General features: G+C 33.2%; 1 protein-coding gene across 1 annotated transcript in view; it reads right to left on the reverse strand.

The window, feature by feature from the left end:
* LOC142335953 (uncharacterized) overlaps positions 1-4,722 on the reverse strand; it is a 38,110-nt gene extending 33,388 nt beyond the window's left edge. Inside the window, exon 1 of the mRNA XM_075384370.1 lies at positions 4,500-4,722. Within this exon, the coding sequence (XP_075240485.1) occupies positions 4,500-4,722 (223 nt within the window). The remainder of the gene's footprint in view (positions 1-4,499) is intronic.
* Between the last annotated feature and the right edge of the window lie 10,416 nt (positions 4,723-15,138).

Here is a 15,138-nt window from a genome sequence, read left to right on the forward strand (position 1 = left end):
TTAAAATAGGGGTACCTTTAGTCGCTATAAATCGAAATTGAAACAACACCATAACTTATCGCATTTGAACCATTGAAATTACTACTTAAGAAAGGTTTTGTTCCCAAGAACATACGAATGAGTTTTCTCTAAAGGGTGCTAATGCATTATCATTGTACCGTACAAATATAGCCAGAAAACTTAAAGACCTAAAATTGAATAGCTAAACTCCTAAAATGGGATGTTAAGTATTAACAGGATGATTTCCCTGCATTACAGCCATCTAGCAAATAGATTTGTGACACTGAATTTTTGAGTTTGATTGGTGTCACATATAGACGAAAAGACACAAGACGAAACGACAAGAATGCTCAAATTTGTGTGTATATGTCCAGGTCAATATTTCAAAAATGAACTGCAAAACCAATACATCATTTACAGTGTTTAACATCTAAAACTAAATAAAAATCTGGAAGACATGAACAATGGCTGTGCTTTGAGAGGAATTTTTTCAGCATAGAGTTATCTTCCCAGATGACAAAATAGCCCAATTACGGGTCAAATTTTACTAAAATTGAGGACTATAACTACGTAAAACTGACTCTTTCGTAATGATCTCTTTCATAGAAGAGTGACTTATTTTCAAGAGAGTACACAGTTAATCAATCTCTGATTTTAACATGGAAAATAGCAAATGAAAAATGGGTCTCCAGTTTCTAAGATAAAATTTATTCTTTCTTGCTCTTTTGCGGATCTTGTGCAAATATCTCTTGCAAAATTTTCATTCAACTATTTTCGGGTGTTAGTGGAGGCTCTTTTCCTTGCCAACAGTTTAAATTAACTGAGGGAAAGGATTTATCACGAAATAATTTTTTTCAACATGGCGTGCGTGTTTAGTATGTCTAGAAGAAGCATATGGTAAGGTTGCGACTTCAAGAAAAAATAGTTTAAGTTTTCTATTACCAATAAGTGATAGAAAGTAATGATTATGTTCAGGAAAGTTCTATTCATGAGACAAAGCATACACGAAAGAAATGCCATAAAAACTAAAACCAAACCTGCTGAAAATCTGTTGTTGACAATTTTTCAAGTTTCTACCTATTTTTATGCATCCAGAATCTTTATGGCCATCGGAGCTTTATTGTTCCGATTTTCTTCCAATTTGATATTTCATGTCAATTAGCAGTAGATCTTGTTGTGGAGAAGGGGAAGTTGAGAATTTCTAGTTTGAATTTGATACCAATCAATTTTTTTCGATTCTTGAAAAAAGAGAAGGCTGAATTAAAACTAAGATTTTCTGCAGCAAGCCAACCAACTGACATTTCGAATAGAATCGGTGCTTTTTCGGGCCTGTTGTTAGTTGGTTAACTGATAAAGATAAATTGAACAAATAAAAAGTATCGAAATATCAAAATACAATGGCAATAGACCGATTGCAATGATCTCATAAAGCCAGAGGGAAACTGTTACTTCAATGAGAAAATACATATAAAATGAAGGTATGAATGCCTTTGACATACAGCCCGACATGGCTCAGTTCTAACAATTTTTCAATTAAAAAAATCAGTTGATAATGCCAGGTGTTGTAGAGCAATGGTTACAAGGGTTTAAACAGTCGAGAATATCACACTCATCACAATTTTAATTATTGGTTTGAAAATGACAAAAAATAAACTGAGAGACAGAAAATTTGTTTCAAATTAACCCCTCAGATGTTTTTGGGTCCCATGTTTTTGGCGTATCTAATGAACGTAAGTATTGAAAAGTACTTACGCTGGACAAGTATTGAAAACTGTCCTACATCCAAAAAATTGTTTTTAGACACAAAAAATTGTTTTTAGTGTTTACAAAAGAAGGCGAGTTTACCTTCTTTTGTAAACACTAAAAACAATTTTTTGTGTCTTTTCGCAATTTAAATCCTTATGAGTGGGAAAAACAACTAAATAATGGTCAAATAAGAATTAAGATAACGGTCTTATGGGAAAAAAGGTCTTATAGTAAAAAAAATTATTACTGCAAGGATTAAACAAATATCTGTTGAAGTTGTAGTATAAACAAGGCTTTCGAAATAACGCAACATAGTGGTCAGATCTTCTGTCAAATAATAACACTTAGATTTTGTCAACTTGACAACACCATTTAGATAATTAGTTCGTTTTTATAATGAGATTTTTGCTGTTTAGATTACGACTTCATCACACTTTGTTCGAGTTAAAAAGGAAAGAAAAAATCACTTGAATCTAAAAAGGGATATAAGCAGTAAATCAATAAAGTGGGTTTTCAATATCAAAACAATTGCATTTTGAGATCTAGTTTACTTGTCTGTTAAATAATAAAATTTACGCAGATTTTTCATCATTGACCAATCATACCCATCACAAATGTTTTTATTGGGTTGAAAAACTGCAAAAAGGAAGAGTTGATGTTAAAAAGATTTTGTCTGCAGTAATAAGCCTAAGTTTGGCTTATATTACTAGCAGACGCGCTGTTTGGGCCTTAATTGGGACTCCTTGCAAAAAATAATATCTGGATGCTGAAATGTGATCAAAAACTGTCTATGACCCAAATTGAATTTGTTTTGTGACTACCGAAGACAATGTTTGTATATATTTTTGTTTGGCAAAATTGAACCAAATGTCCTTCGAGGTGTATAAAGTTCCCATAAGAAAGAGTTTTTTCTTCAATTTCAATTAAAACGTGCTTTTTTAACCCCGATACGTAATGAAATCAAGTTTAGGAAATTTTAGCCCATGTGAGATTTAACATAAAGTTTTCGTTAGTTTTACCCTAAAATTTTTCCCATCTCTGTTAAAAAATATTGCATTAACACTTTTTGAATGTATTCAACAACGATTGTTTGAAATGTAAACACAAGACATAGTTAATTGAATTTCTTCTGATTAAAATAGGCATGAACGATCTTTTGAAATCCCAATGTTGGTCTTCAATTTTTATCGTGCGTGACTCTTGCAAAATTACTTTGCAAAGCAAGATTAACTCCATTTTGCGAGATCTTACGAGATCTTGCAAGATTAACATTTTGTGCAAGATTGTCGCAAAATCTTTAATGATTAGTTTTTTTTTTCAACTAGGTCTTTGTTTAAAGTAAAGCGCCATCGAAGAAAAAAATTAAGAAATTCTTTTTATAGAAACTGTTCCCAGTGTAAAATTGGGAACTCTTTTTGAAAGTAATCCCATTACATCTCACGGAGTGCGTTACATCACATAACACTTGGTAGAAAAATTCTGTTCCCCCACCTAGGTTTCTTAAAAAAGATCAGTCAAAATTTTGGTGCAGCGATAAATTTATTCTAGCAAAAATGCCCGTACCTCGTAGATCTGAATGCGACTAATATGTGTTTTTTTGTATAAATTGCGGTGAGTACCTATTTCTTCGTGATCAAACCTTCTTCCGCCTTGCTATCTTTAACTTAACACTCTTGTTCTTGCATTTAAACATACTCACGCGCCTTTATTGTGAGTTAAATGTGCCAATAACTGCTAGACTTAATAAACAATTATTATCAAAATGTTTCCACAAAAATTAAAATTTCCTTCAAAATTAAAGGTAACTTTAGCGGTATTTCTACGCTAAAAAGCACAATCTCTAGAGTCGCTCATTGCTTTCACTACAATTATGACACTTTTTTCAAATCTCAAACATGTAAATTCGAATAACCACAAGGTTAAAGTTACATGTGCAGAGTCAAACTATTGAAATTGGTGATTATATCACTTTTGGCTAAGTTTCCGCAGAAAAATTTTTACGGCCTTAAACGGCGCCGTGCAGAGTTTTGTAAGTTTCCTGCAACGTATAAGTCTTAGTATGTTTTCAAAGTTTCGTCTAAGGTGGTCAACCTGCGTAATTTTTAACATAATGCGGTAGAAAGTTCTCACTGTAGCACCTTCATATATTTCTCAAAAGTCTTGCTTTTGAACTTTTTTCTGCCTATAAGTCTCACTTCTTTTAGTTAAATACCTCCGTTCTTCTTTTCGTAGAACCGCCAAAGCGGCATCAATATATTTCGGGAAAACTATTGCCACGTAAATTGAATATCATAACCGCCTCAGTCAAAAAATAATGGATAATTTATAAAAATTAAATAAATTAGTTTATAAATATTAGCAAAAAAGATGCATCATTTTTATATATATTTATAACTTTTTTTGAGTACAAGTGAAATGCATAGGGCTTTTGCGTGAGTTAAAGAAAAATTCTAGAAAACACTGAAAATCGTTTGATGAAAAATTTTTAATTTTTTCTATAAATTTTGCCTTATTATCTACCAATTTATAAATGTTCATAAATTATCCATTATTTTCAAAAAAATTTACAAATATTTATTAATTATTCATTATTTTTCGACTGGGGTGGATTTTGCCTTTGCCGGCTTTTAGCAGATAGTGTTAATGCGCATGGACTTAATTTTGGACTGCATATGGCATCTATTGCATAGTACTTAAGTGTAAGCGAATGAGGGTAGGCTAATTGTTTTGAACTTTCTCTCCATTTGAATTGCCTCCCCATTTCTTTTTTAGTTTGTTTATCTGATTGAGAAAAGGCTGCCGGTAGTCCTTCTGGCAAATCAGAATCAACACTGGGTCCAAAACAGACGGCACAGACGCAAACTGGAGCAGGATGTCTGTCTGGCTTGGACTCCTCATCAGAGGCAAAGTTATTCTGTTCAGTTTAAGTTTCGTCACTAGCAGAATCCACAGATAGAAATCCATAAATGTCCTCATTAACAGACTCCAAATCCACACCGTGCAAATAGCTGGAAAAAGACGAGCTGTTTCCTTTATGCGTCGTAACCTGGGGACAACTTTTGCATGCCCTGTTTTAGTTCACTCAATGCCTGAATCGTCTTTCAATGCCAGTCTTTCTGCCAGAAACTTGCAAGCTTTTACAAGATAACCATTCGCCCTATGCTGTAGGAAAAAAACAATAAAACGCCGCAAGACATGAAAGTACACATATTCTGCGCATCGGAAAAAGTACAAAAAAGCATCAGCAAATTAATAATCTAAGGCATCCGAAAAGGAGTTCTTCCATCATCCATTCTCATTTTTTATCACTTTTTTTCAAATGTCTTGATCATTTCTTGATTTTCTGATTTCTGGAGTTGAGCTATTTTGTGATAACAAAAAACTAGCTACTGAGTGTTAAAATAGAGTTTTTTTTTGAATTTATAAATTATCGCGCGTAATTTTTTCTGAGTTCCGTCGATGACTTTTTCGTTCTTTTTTTGGTAATTGCTGACACCCTGATCAATTTTACTACATTGTTCAGCCTTCTCATTTTACTGGTTTTCGTAAACTCTATAATAGTGGGTAACAACGAGCCAAAAAGATAGAGGCGAATGAATATGAAAAAAGAAAACATTGAAAAATAAAGTTGCTCAATTTAATGAAAAATAATCTGATCAGTTGATATTTTTTGCAGCTTTTTCCACAATGGGATTATTGCCGTTATGATAACAATTGCTTGACGCAAAGTATAAAGTTCGAATTGGCCCGAATCATTACAAAACGTTGCACGACGCAAAGTTTACAGAAGTTATTGTTTCCTTTCGGCCAAGCAGCAACTTCTCATGGGAAAAGGGGGCACTACAAACTTTTGTTAAAAAACACTACTTAATTGAAATGCAGCCGACCAATATGTGTAATTTTTAATCCTTTCAAGCACCGTGACAAAATCATAACACAAATAGTTTGAAAGGTAGTGGCGGTTTGACAATTGCGCGGCAAACAAAAAGGTAACATCTCTGCAAACACATCACCAATTTCACTGATCATTTTTTTTCTGAACTCCCCTCTTGCTTAGATTTCACGTCTAATCCAAAAAAATCACTGCCATAAAGATACGCAAGGTCAATTTTGATCATTTGGACAACTTGTTTTTCATAATGCATCAGCTACAAAGGTCAAAATTTACACTCCAAGACTCTCGATTATTTCTCGCCTGAAGAAAAATTATATTTTTTTTGTATGAAAAAGCGTTTCGTGTGATATAAGATGATTTTCCTTGTGTCGTGTGCTGAGAAATTTCCTCATGTCGTGTCGTGAATAATTACACGATTCACGCGTGTGAATGAGCCAGCGTAAGAAGAAAATTACTGCTTTTATAGTTTTTTTTAATAGAAGGACAACAAAAATGTCGCATATGATTTTTAACGCCAGAATTCTTTGACGAAAATTTGTTTGTTTGCAAATTGTTATGTATTTTATCACATGAGCTCACTTTTCATGGAAATCACACAAACAATCGTGATGTCCAGCCCGAAAAACTAATATAACTCTACTAAAATCTTCTATAATGCAGTGTTCTCTTGCGTCTCTTCTAGCTCGAGAACTCTTGTGTTAGCACGCAATTTTTGATGTGATCTTGTATGAAAAAGTTTATGAGCGTAACTTGAGACTTTTAGCTCGAGATATTTCGGAGCGATAACTTTCTGTAAAATACCATAATACCAATTATCTACACACAACACATTTGGCCCTTTAAGTGTTGTTTTCGCTCAAATTTTAGATATCGCTTGAAGGAAAGCGTTAATTTTTGAAGCTTTAGACCAGTGTTAACTCCCGTTTTCTCCATTTAGACCGAACAGATGGCTCAACTGCTTTGTTCTTCTACTGTTTCCCAAGCCTTTGCAATTCCAAACTCCCATTTTTAATGAGACTAAAAAAACAGAAACTCTGCTCAGAGTCGATATCAACAGCGTGCATGTTAAGGTTAGCAAAAACGTAGCGGGCTCATATTATCTACAATGTGAGGGAAAAAAGAGTTCTTAAAGAAATTGTACAAGATTTATTTAAACGAAAGCTTAAAATTTGAATTTGGAAAAGCAGTCATAGACCTTGGTGTACAATGCCGGGCGGCAACTGTTTGTTTGATCATCAAGCAAGCTAAGAGATCTGGATTAATTCGAAACTTTAAAGAGTTACAACGAAAAATTGCATTTTTGGAACACTATTTTTTAACAAGATAATGCTCCTGTGCATAAGTTAAGGATTGGCGTCCTATTTTTTTAAAACAAAAAGAGCAGGAGGTACTGAAATGGTCAGTATTTTATCACGACCCAAATCTTGGTTGAAAAGTTTTGGGAAATTGCGAAGCAACAATTACAAAAACAGACAGTCCATTATGAAAATGTGGAAAAAATGTGTCAGAATTTTTACCCAGACGTTGTTAGAAATTAGTCTGGAAACTTTTCAAACCGTCTGCTTGATATTTAAATACCAAAAACGTAATTCCTGGAAAAATGAGAAGAACTCAAGATGTTTTATGTCTGTTGAGTTTCTGAAAAAATCTCTAGGAGTACTTAGCATTTTGTAGCATAGTATACCAGCGATTGACTTTTAAAAACATTGAAAGTTTTTGACTAACTTCTTAGTAATTGTAGGCAAAAATACTTATCCAAATTTCTACCAAAAATTTGCAAATAATAACTATGGTTGATCTTACAAGAATTTTGATTCGTTTTTAAATGCATTAGACAGGAGGTTAGTTGTGCTGAAATTGTCAGTGTTTATAGCTAAATATCATGTACTTTATTAAAAAATTATCTGTCAGAAAATGTTTAAAATGAAATTCTCAAGTAAGACAATGACCCTCCCTCCATAATTGACGTATTATGACCAATTCAGATTTTATTCCAATAGTGCGAATTATTTTGGGCATTTTGACAGACTGGTTATATTGGCATTGGGTTTTTTGTCCTGATAGCATAATTGATAGGACATTTGTTATTTAATGGTATCCCTTCAAATTGGTTCTTTTATAATGGCATACATAAATTCAAAATTCCCACCACTTATTGAGCTGTTCAAACCATCCCCAGTGAATAGAAACTTGATACACTTTGCCATGTCATACAAGATCTTGAAAACCCTTGCAAATTTTGAAACCTCTTGCCAAGACCATGATAGCAAAAATTTCTTGAAGCACCTTGATAAGATCTTGACTAGATCTTATCAATACATGCCAAAAAGTCCTCTTGTCGTAACTTGCTATGATCTTGATAAAACTTGCAACATGGAAAAAGCGTTTTTAGCATATATGACAAGAAAATAAAACATTTTTTGAATCAAATTAACGGTTGAAAATTGGGGAAAAGTGTATCAACAACAGTTTTTTTATTGAAAGTGAGGCAAGTACCTTGATCTATTAAGCTGTTTTTAAATGTTTTTTTAACCCAAGGATAAAAATATTTACAAAACCTTTCTTTTTTGAAATTTTTTTCTACTCTAATGTTTTTTTGAGAAAAAGCCGCTCTAGCTCCAAATAAAAACAAAATGCGGAGATTGCAAACCGTTACTAAAAGACTGCTCGTTGTACTAATGCTTACATGCGTATATCCAAGAAACAAAAAACTAAATCATAATTTTGTAGATTATTTTTTGATGCATAGAGTTGCGTAAAAAAATGCTCCGGTTAAAAAGGTTTTGGAGAGAGCGCTTTGAGCCTAGTTTTTTTTACCTAGTGCTCTGCTCAATTCTCTTATATGTTCATTTATCTCCGCCACTGCCGGTCCCCATAGCGAAATGGAAAAGGAGGAGGGAAGAACCACACAGATCATACTGGAAAATCTCAATGTTGATTTTTTTAGTTGACTGGAGAAAACCTTCCGACAGTTCTTGCATAATCTTATTAACTCTTGTTTTCAAATCCCTAAAACTTGACAAACCTTGCTTAGATCTTGAAGATGCTTTCTTGCTTATCTTATCAAGATCTTAATTATTGAATTTCTTACATTTCGTACATATCTTGATGTTTTCTTAACAAGAATCTTAAAACGTTTTCTACCAAGATCCTATCAAGATTGGTCAAGTTTTAATAAGCTTCTTATCAAGATGTTTCAAATTTCATTTCACTGGGTTACATGTGAACAAATATGCCCTCATTTTTTTTCCGATTGGATAATGACAACAAACGTTCTGTTATCGTGAGTTCACGGGGCAACAAACCCGCGAAAATTGTGTAATTTTAACGTCTTTTTTTTCTGCCAATTTCTTCTGAAAAATTGTTGAGTGACGTACATTTTTTGTCTCATTTGCTATTTTTTTGCGTCAGTTTAAAGGAAACAGTTGCCTGCGAAGCACAAGACCAAGTTCAAATTCCGACCAACTTTTTTTTCACGCTTCAGCAACACTTGGGCAATTGACCAATAGAAATACACGCAAAAAACAGCTGGAGTGAACGAATAAACGAGAGACAAGGTCATTTTTAGAAGAAAAGATAGAACCAATTGAGATCCTTCTCTCGCGTCCAGAGGAGCCTGGCAGAGCCATTTGTGTTCCAAATAGTTGTAAGCAAAATGAACAGCAGTGGAACATGAAAACGCCACAGTAACAATGCTGTACAGTCTAGATTTGAGGAATTTCGATCCCCCTCCTCACCTCACTTGTCGATTCCAAAAATCTATCAATTCTTTCTCATTATAGACCGCCAACGAAATTAAAAACACTTATTCTATTGCAGTTCCAGTGATAGTATGTTATATTAGCCCTGTTGTCTTTTTCAATGAGATTTGTTCTTGACTTTTTTTCGTCTGATCCATTTGACTTTTTGCCCCCTAAAACGGGATAAACAGGCGACACCCGGAGGGCATTGAGGGCTATTACGCCTTATACTAGTCACTAAAAAGCGATTCACCAAAACCGTTTTGAGGAGTCAATGCTGTTAATAATCTTAGAACACCCCCAGCCAACCCCACCCTCCAGTCACGTCCCAGTCAACCCCACTCTCCTCCACCGGGTGGTTGTTTGGACCCCCTCTAATCTAGCCTTCCCAGTCCTACCCCCATAACCTACCTCACGCTCTTTGTTCACACAATTTTTCGACCGCATCAGACTGTAGAACACGTTTGTAAAGAAACCGGGTTCTTTCCTTTCATTCCTCCAAAACTACATAAAAAATGTTCAAAAAGTATTCTATATGTAATTCAAGATATACAGTTTTGTATAAACTGCGCAAATATTTTTAAACGGTATAATTATCGTTGCAATGTTGTCATTTAAAACATATTAACATAACAACAAAGTTGATACTCTAACATGATATGTTTTTAATCGTCAATGAAATCAAGCTTGACAGGCAAGATCTAACCATATTGTCCTTTTCCCGCTCCAAGTAGCTCTTTAACAAAGAAATGGGTGCACTTTTATGTAAATCAAACCCTTGATAGTCATGGTTGAAACTAATTGTAATTTAAGTTTCAATTTACACAGCAATTTGATGAAAAAATTAGTTTTAGTTCATTTCTGAATAATTTTTATGTTATCTTTTGTAAAGCAGAACAGGACTATGAAAAACAGGACAAAAACCGCTATGTTTATTGCGTTGACTGATACCTTCCGTCAACTCAAATTTCAGTCGAATTATCCGTTAAAACCAACAAATGACAGAGTTTCAAATGAAGACCGATTTTCTTATTACGAAATTGTTTCCTGTAGATCTAATTGCAACAATACCTAATGATTTTTTCAAATTTTCTGTTGAATTATTTCTCAAAAGAACACAAGTTCTAGGATTACCTTATGTGGTCAGTAATTTCTTTAAAAAGAAGTGGAGCACATTTTTATCTTCTTTTAACGATAAAAACTATATTAATTGCCTTTTTACCCTCAAATGGTATATAAGAATGTCTTATTTTTTCCGTAGAACGAAAAAACTAATTTTCAGCGTATTCAACAGTCTAAAGGCTCCAACAGAATACAAACTTGATCTATCATTTTCTCTTCTTTTTGAAAATTATGTTCACCAGTTTTGTGCCAGGTGTCTCATATGGTGCAATTGGTTTAAATTTACTGATAACTTAAACCAAATAACTTAACTAGATGTTATAACAAATGCTAACTTGGAACAAAAGATAACTTAGATTCTAAAGAGAAAAAATGGACGGTAACTGTTTTCAACAGCTTTATCCCAAAAATTCTCCATGCGGTGTATTTCCCTAATATTTAGTGAAATTATTTTATCTGTTTTTGTTATATAAGAAATCTATTCTTTAAGAAAGTTTTTGTTAGATACTATGAGATTGAAAAGGAGCAGGAAAATATTTTACAAACTGCTTGTATTTTTTTCACCTTTGAAATTGGTCTGAAAAAGACCACTTACTTGCAAAACATCTGTTGGTTTCCAGTTTTGTTTTTTTTTGGTTTTCGTTTAGTTTGTACTTTTCATTGCAAAAAACATAGGAATAGCATTTTGTAAAAAATTTGTTAAATCGACAGTGTCAAATGCTTTCATTAAGACAAGGAAGGTACATTAAGGCGTACAATTTCTGCCTCCCCGTACTTGACGAATTTTCTCTACCGCAATAGATTGCCATCAGTCAACCGTACCGGAGACTGAACTAAATTTGCGTTCGTATCTGAAAAATATCAGATCAGTAAGTCGAACTTTTAAAAAATATCTAAAAAGCAATGAAACTCCAATCAATCGTTCAGAAGAAAGTTTTTCTACCAAATAAACGAAACCTTTTGATATATGATAACTCTTTTGAACCACAAAAAATATACTAATACGCCCAAAATATGCCTAAACGTAGGGAAAAGGCAACAAGGAGCGGTTACAAAAATTGGTTTGTAATAATTGGTTTGTAATAATTTACAGCAATTGCAAAAAATAGATTTTTGTTAATAATAGTGAAACCATCGCTGCTGAAGCTGTAAAAAGTAATTAGGTTTGCGTTCTAATGAAAAAATTTCAGGCAACCTAAATTCGAATTGGAGTTCAATATCATGGATTGGCTTTTCAACTGAAGCTATATGCATCTATGAAAAAATTCTAACTTTGTTGCAACAGCTTAACTCTTTTCAAAATGGTTTAAATCAAGCCATAGAAACCAAAACAATAGCCACAACAATTGTTTGCTAACTTTGCAACAAATTGTAAATCCAATAGGGTGTAGCTTGATTTTAGTTCTTGGATCAATTTCAGATGCCATTTCCCCCAGAAAATATTGAAAATTTCACCATGGTCATGTGAAAGTTTTCAAGGTCTCTTTTTTCCAGTTAGATCTTTGTATGTGTTTAAAATTACACTGTGTTTTCTACTTTCAACGTGCTTTCGATCTGCTAAAGTTACATCTAATTTTACTCAAAAATTGTTATACAAAACAAAGTTGCATTTTGCATAGAAATTTGTTCTGCTGGGAAGTTAGCTCATTCTTTTTTTGCATAGTTTTTTTTCTTTTTAGCCAATTTTTGTTGTAGCTTATTATCTGCTCAGCTTTTTTTTATTGGTGCCATTCTCTTTTTTTTATGGGACAAAGATATCAAAAGTTGGCAAAAAAATTTGGATAGAAAAAATATTGAGATAGCCACTGTTTTTCAAATTTATCGGTCTTTTTTATGCGCTTGCCTTTAGAATTAGATTAACGTTTAAGTTACCGCAAATAAATTTGAGATTTACATGTGAAACACGAAGTGCATTGAGATACTGTTCTAATTTGAGAAAAGTTTCAAAGTTGTAGCGTATAGAGGATTTCATAGACAAAGTATAAGAAAATTGTTAGGCCTCATTTGTACCGCAACACTAATATTCTGTAGATTGTTTCGGCTTGATCTCTTTTCGTCGTTTTTGTTCACATTAAGGCCTACACCTTCTCTGGTTTTTTTCTTGAACAGGTAGGTTAGGAGAAGATGTGAACCATCAACAGTAAAAATTCCATCGGAGTTTTTTTTCCAGAAGGCCTAGTTTCTCTACTGCAGAAGAACTCAGGAGTAAGTTTGACTATTTTCAGGTATACTTTTAGCGCGTCAAAATTTCGTGGCAGTGATCTTATTTGTATCAATTAGAAAAAAGTTTTTCGGCACCTTGTCTTTATTTGTATCCTGTTGAGCAGATTCAATCCTCTGCACGAATTTCTAAATGAAGAAACTAGATCGAACTTTGAAACCCGTAGTACCGTGCCATATATCAGAACATAATTTGTAACTTAAACACTATGGTATATAAAAATACTGGGGCGAAACAGAATAGATGCATTTTTTCTCGGAGATGGGTGGAGGAGGGTCGAGAACATCCCTTTTTCGTCTCTCTGATCTGAGAAGTGTCAATTGTTCAGCAGCTTTGCATACGGAAACATATCGTTCGTATGCCAATAGAAGAGAGCACAACCCGTATCCGTATTCGTTCACCTGTCGCAGGGCAAATAAGGGAAGACATGCGTACCAAAATGGATCCAGGTTTTCAATGACCAAATCTCCTATCAGGGATTGCACGTTGCTTCGTACTCTGTCGACGGAACTTTTCTTTTCCCCCTCGAGTAATACAAACTGATCGGATGCTGCCTGACAAAAAATGAAAATTTTGAGTTTACCGCAAATCTGCATTCGTTGGTAAGTGAAGATTTTGTGTTCTTATTTTCACATAGTGCCCCTGTCTGGAGCTCGCCTTTATGAAAGCTCTTGGGGGGAGGGGGACAACTCCAATGGGTTGAGGAGAGGAGGGATAATTTTAATAACATGATTTAGGACACTCATAAAGTGAAGCCTGTTTTTTTCAAAAAATTAGCCATAGTCTTTTCTTGGGTGTTTCCGAAAAATCGCGAGTCGTGACTTGGAGTCAAAGACGTTTTTTTTTTCACTCATCATTGCAACAACTTATTTTTGAATTTTTATTAAAATTAATGAATGCAGAAATAAATGTTATTAACGTTTATTAAAAATGTTATTATAGTTTGCAAGTAGATTACAGCAAGATGGATATTTCAGCCCTCAACAAAATCTCACATAATTTAACGCGTTTTAGCGTTGACACCTAGGCCAGGGGTCGAATAGCGGTGAATTATTTTTTTCACCGCATTCACCGCCTTCACCGCATTTCTTACATAATTTGCCACAAAAGTTAAGCGGTGAATTTTCGTAAGAAATGCGGTGAATTTCGTGGTGAATTTTCGTAAGAAAATGAGGTGAATTTCGTGGTGAATTTTTGTAAGAAATGCGGTGAAATTTGGTGAGCTTTTTTTTCACCGCATTCACTGCATTCACCGCATTTCTAATGACAATTCACCGCATTCACCGCATTTCTTACGAAAGTTCACCTAAAAACCTCAACCCGGTAACCAAAATATATCAATTCGGAAAATTAAAGCTATCCAAGTAGAACATTATAGGCAATCACAAAAACAATTTCGATCTTTGGTAACATTCAGAAAAGAACAACAATTTTCAGCAAAGCAAGTACTAACTTACCTCCAAAAGCCTAGCTAATTTTTGATGACATTATATATACATATATATATATATATATATATATATATATATATATATGTATATATATATATATATATATATATATATATATATATATATGTATATATATATATATATATATATATATATATATATATATATATAATTATTTAGAAAATTTTATATATATATATATATATATATATATATATATATATACACAAATGGTCAGGTGATTTGGCTCACAAGAGAGTTGTCCGTTGTATCAGTAAAAAGCCCGACCAGCAAAAATATAGAATTATAAAGATTTTTTTGAATTTCGTTTTCTGGAGCGAGTTATCGCGGTTTGAAAGTTTTTGAATATTAGACCGCTTTACATTAATTCTATTCACATTTTACGGAATTTTTTGCCTAATAATTTTTTAATTTTAAAAGTAGTGTTTTCGATTCTCTTTTTCAAGACAAAAAAGTATTGTCGACTATTTTGATTAAAATTATTTGTAAAAAATTTTTCAAAATACAGATTTTATCAATAAAAAAATTACGAAATAGGTTTTTTTTGTTTCAATTTTATTAAATTTGCTGGAAGTTGACACACAAAAATGCAAAGTTTTGACGTGTAAAGGTACTTGATTTTTCAGATAGAAAATGTGTGATTGAGCTTTGCCACTATTTTTTTGTTGATTTGGTCAACCTGCTTAAGGACAGCAAAGAGAGAATGACTCTTCCTTCTTGTGAATATAAATTTAATCTTCATTGCGGTTTTATGGGCTAGGTTATGGTTTTCTGGACTGAATACAACTAGATATCACATTTTGTTTTATTTTTAGGGTTTTGCCCGTTTTCACGATTTTTTTCTCATTTTGTCACATAATCACCTTTGACATTTTACATAAAAATTTATTGGCGTTCAAAACAAGTTACCAAATTAAGGCACAAAAGGTAAAATGAAACCTT

The sequence above is a fragment of the Convolutriloba macropyga genome, chromosome 3 (genome assembly GCF_964194025.1).
Source record: "Convolutriloba macropyga chromosome 3, txConMacr16.3, whole genome shotgun sequence".
In the NCBI taxonomy this organism is placed as follows: domain Eukaryota; kingdom Metazoa; phylum Xenacoelomorpha; order Acoela; family Convolutidae; genus Convolutriloba; species Convolutriloba macropyga.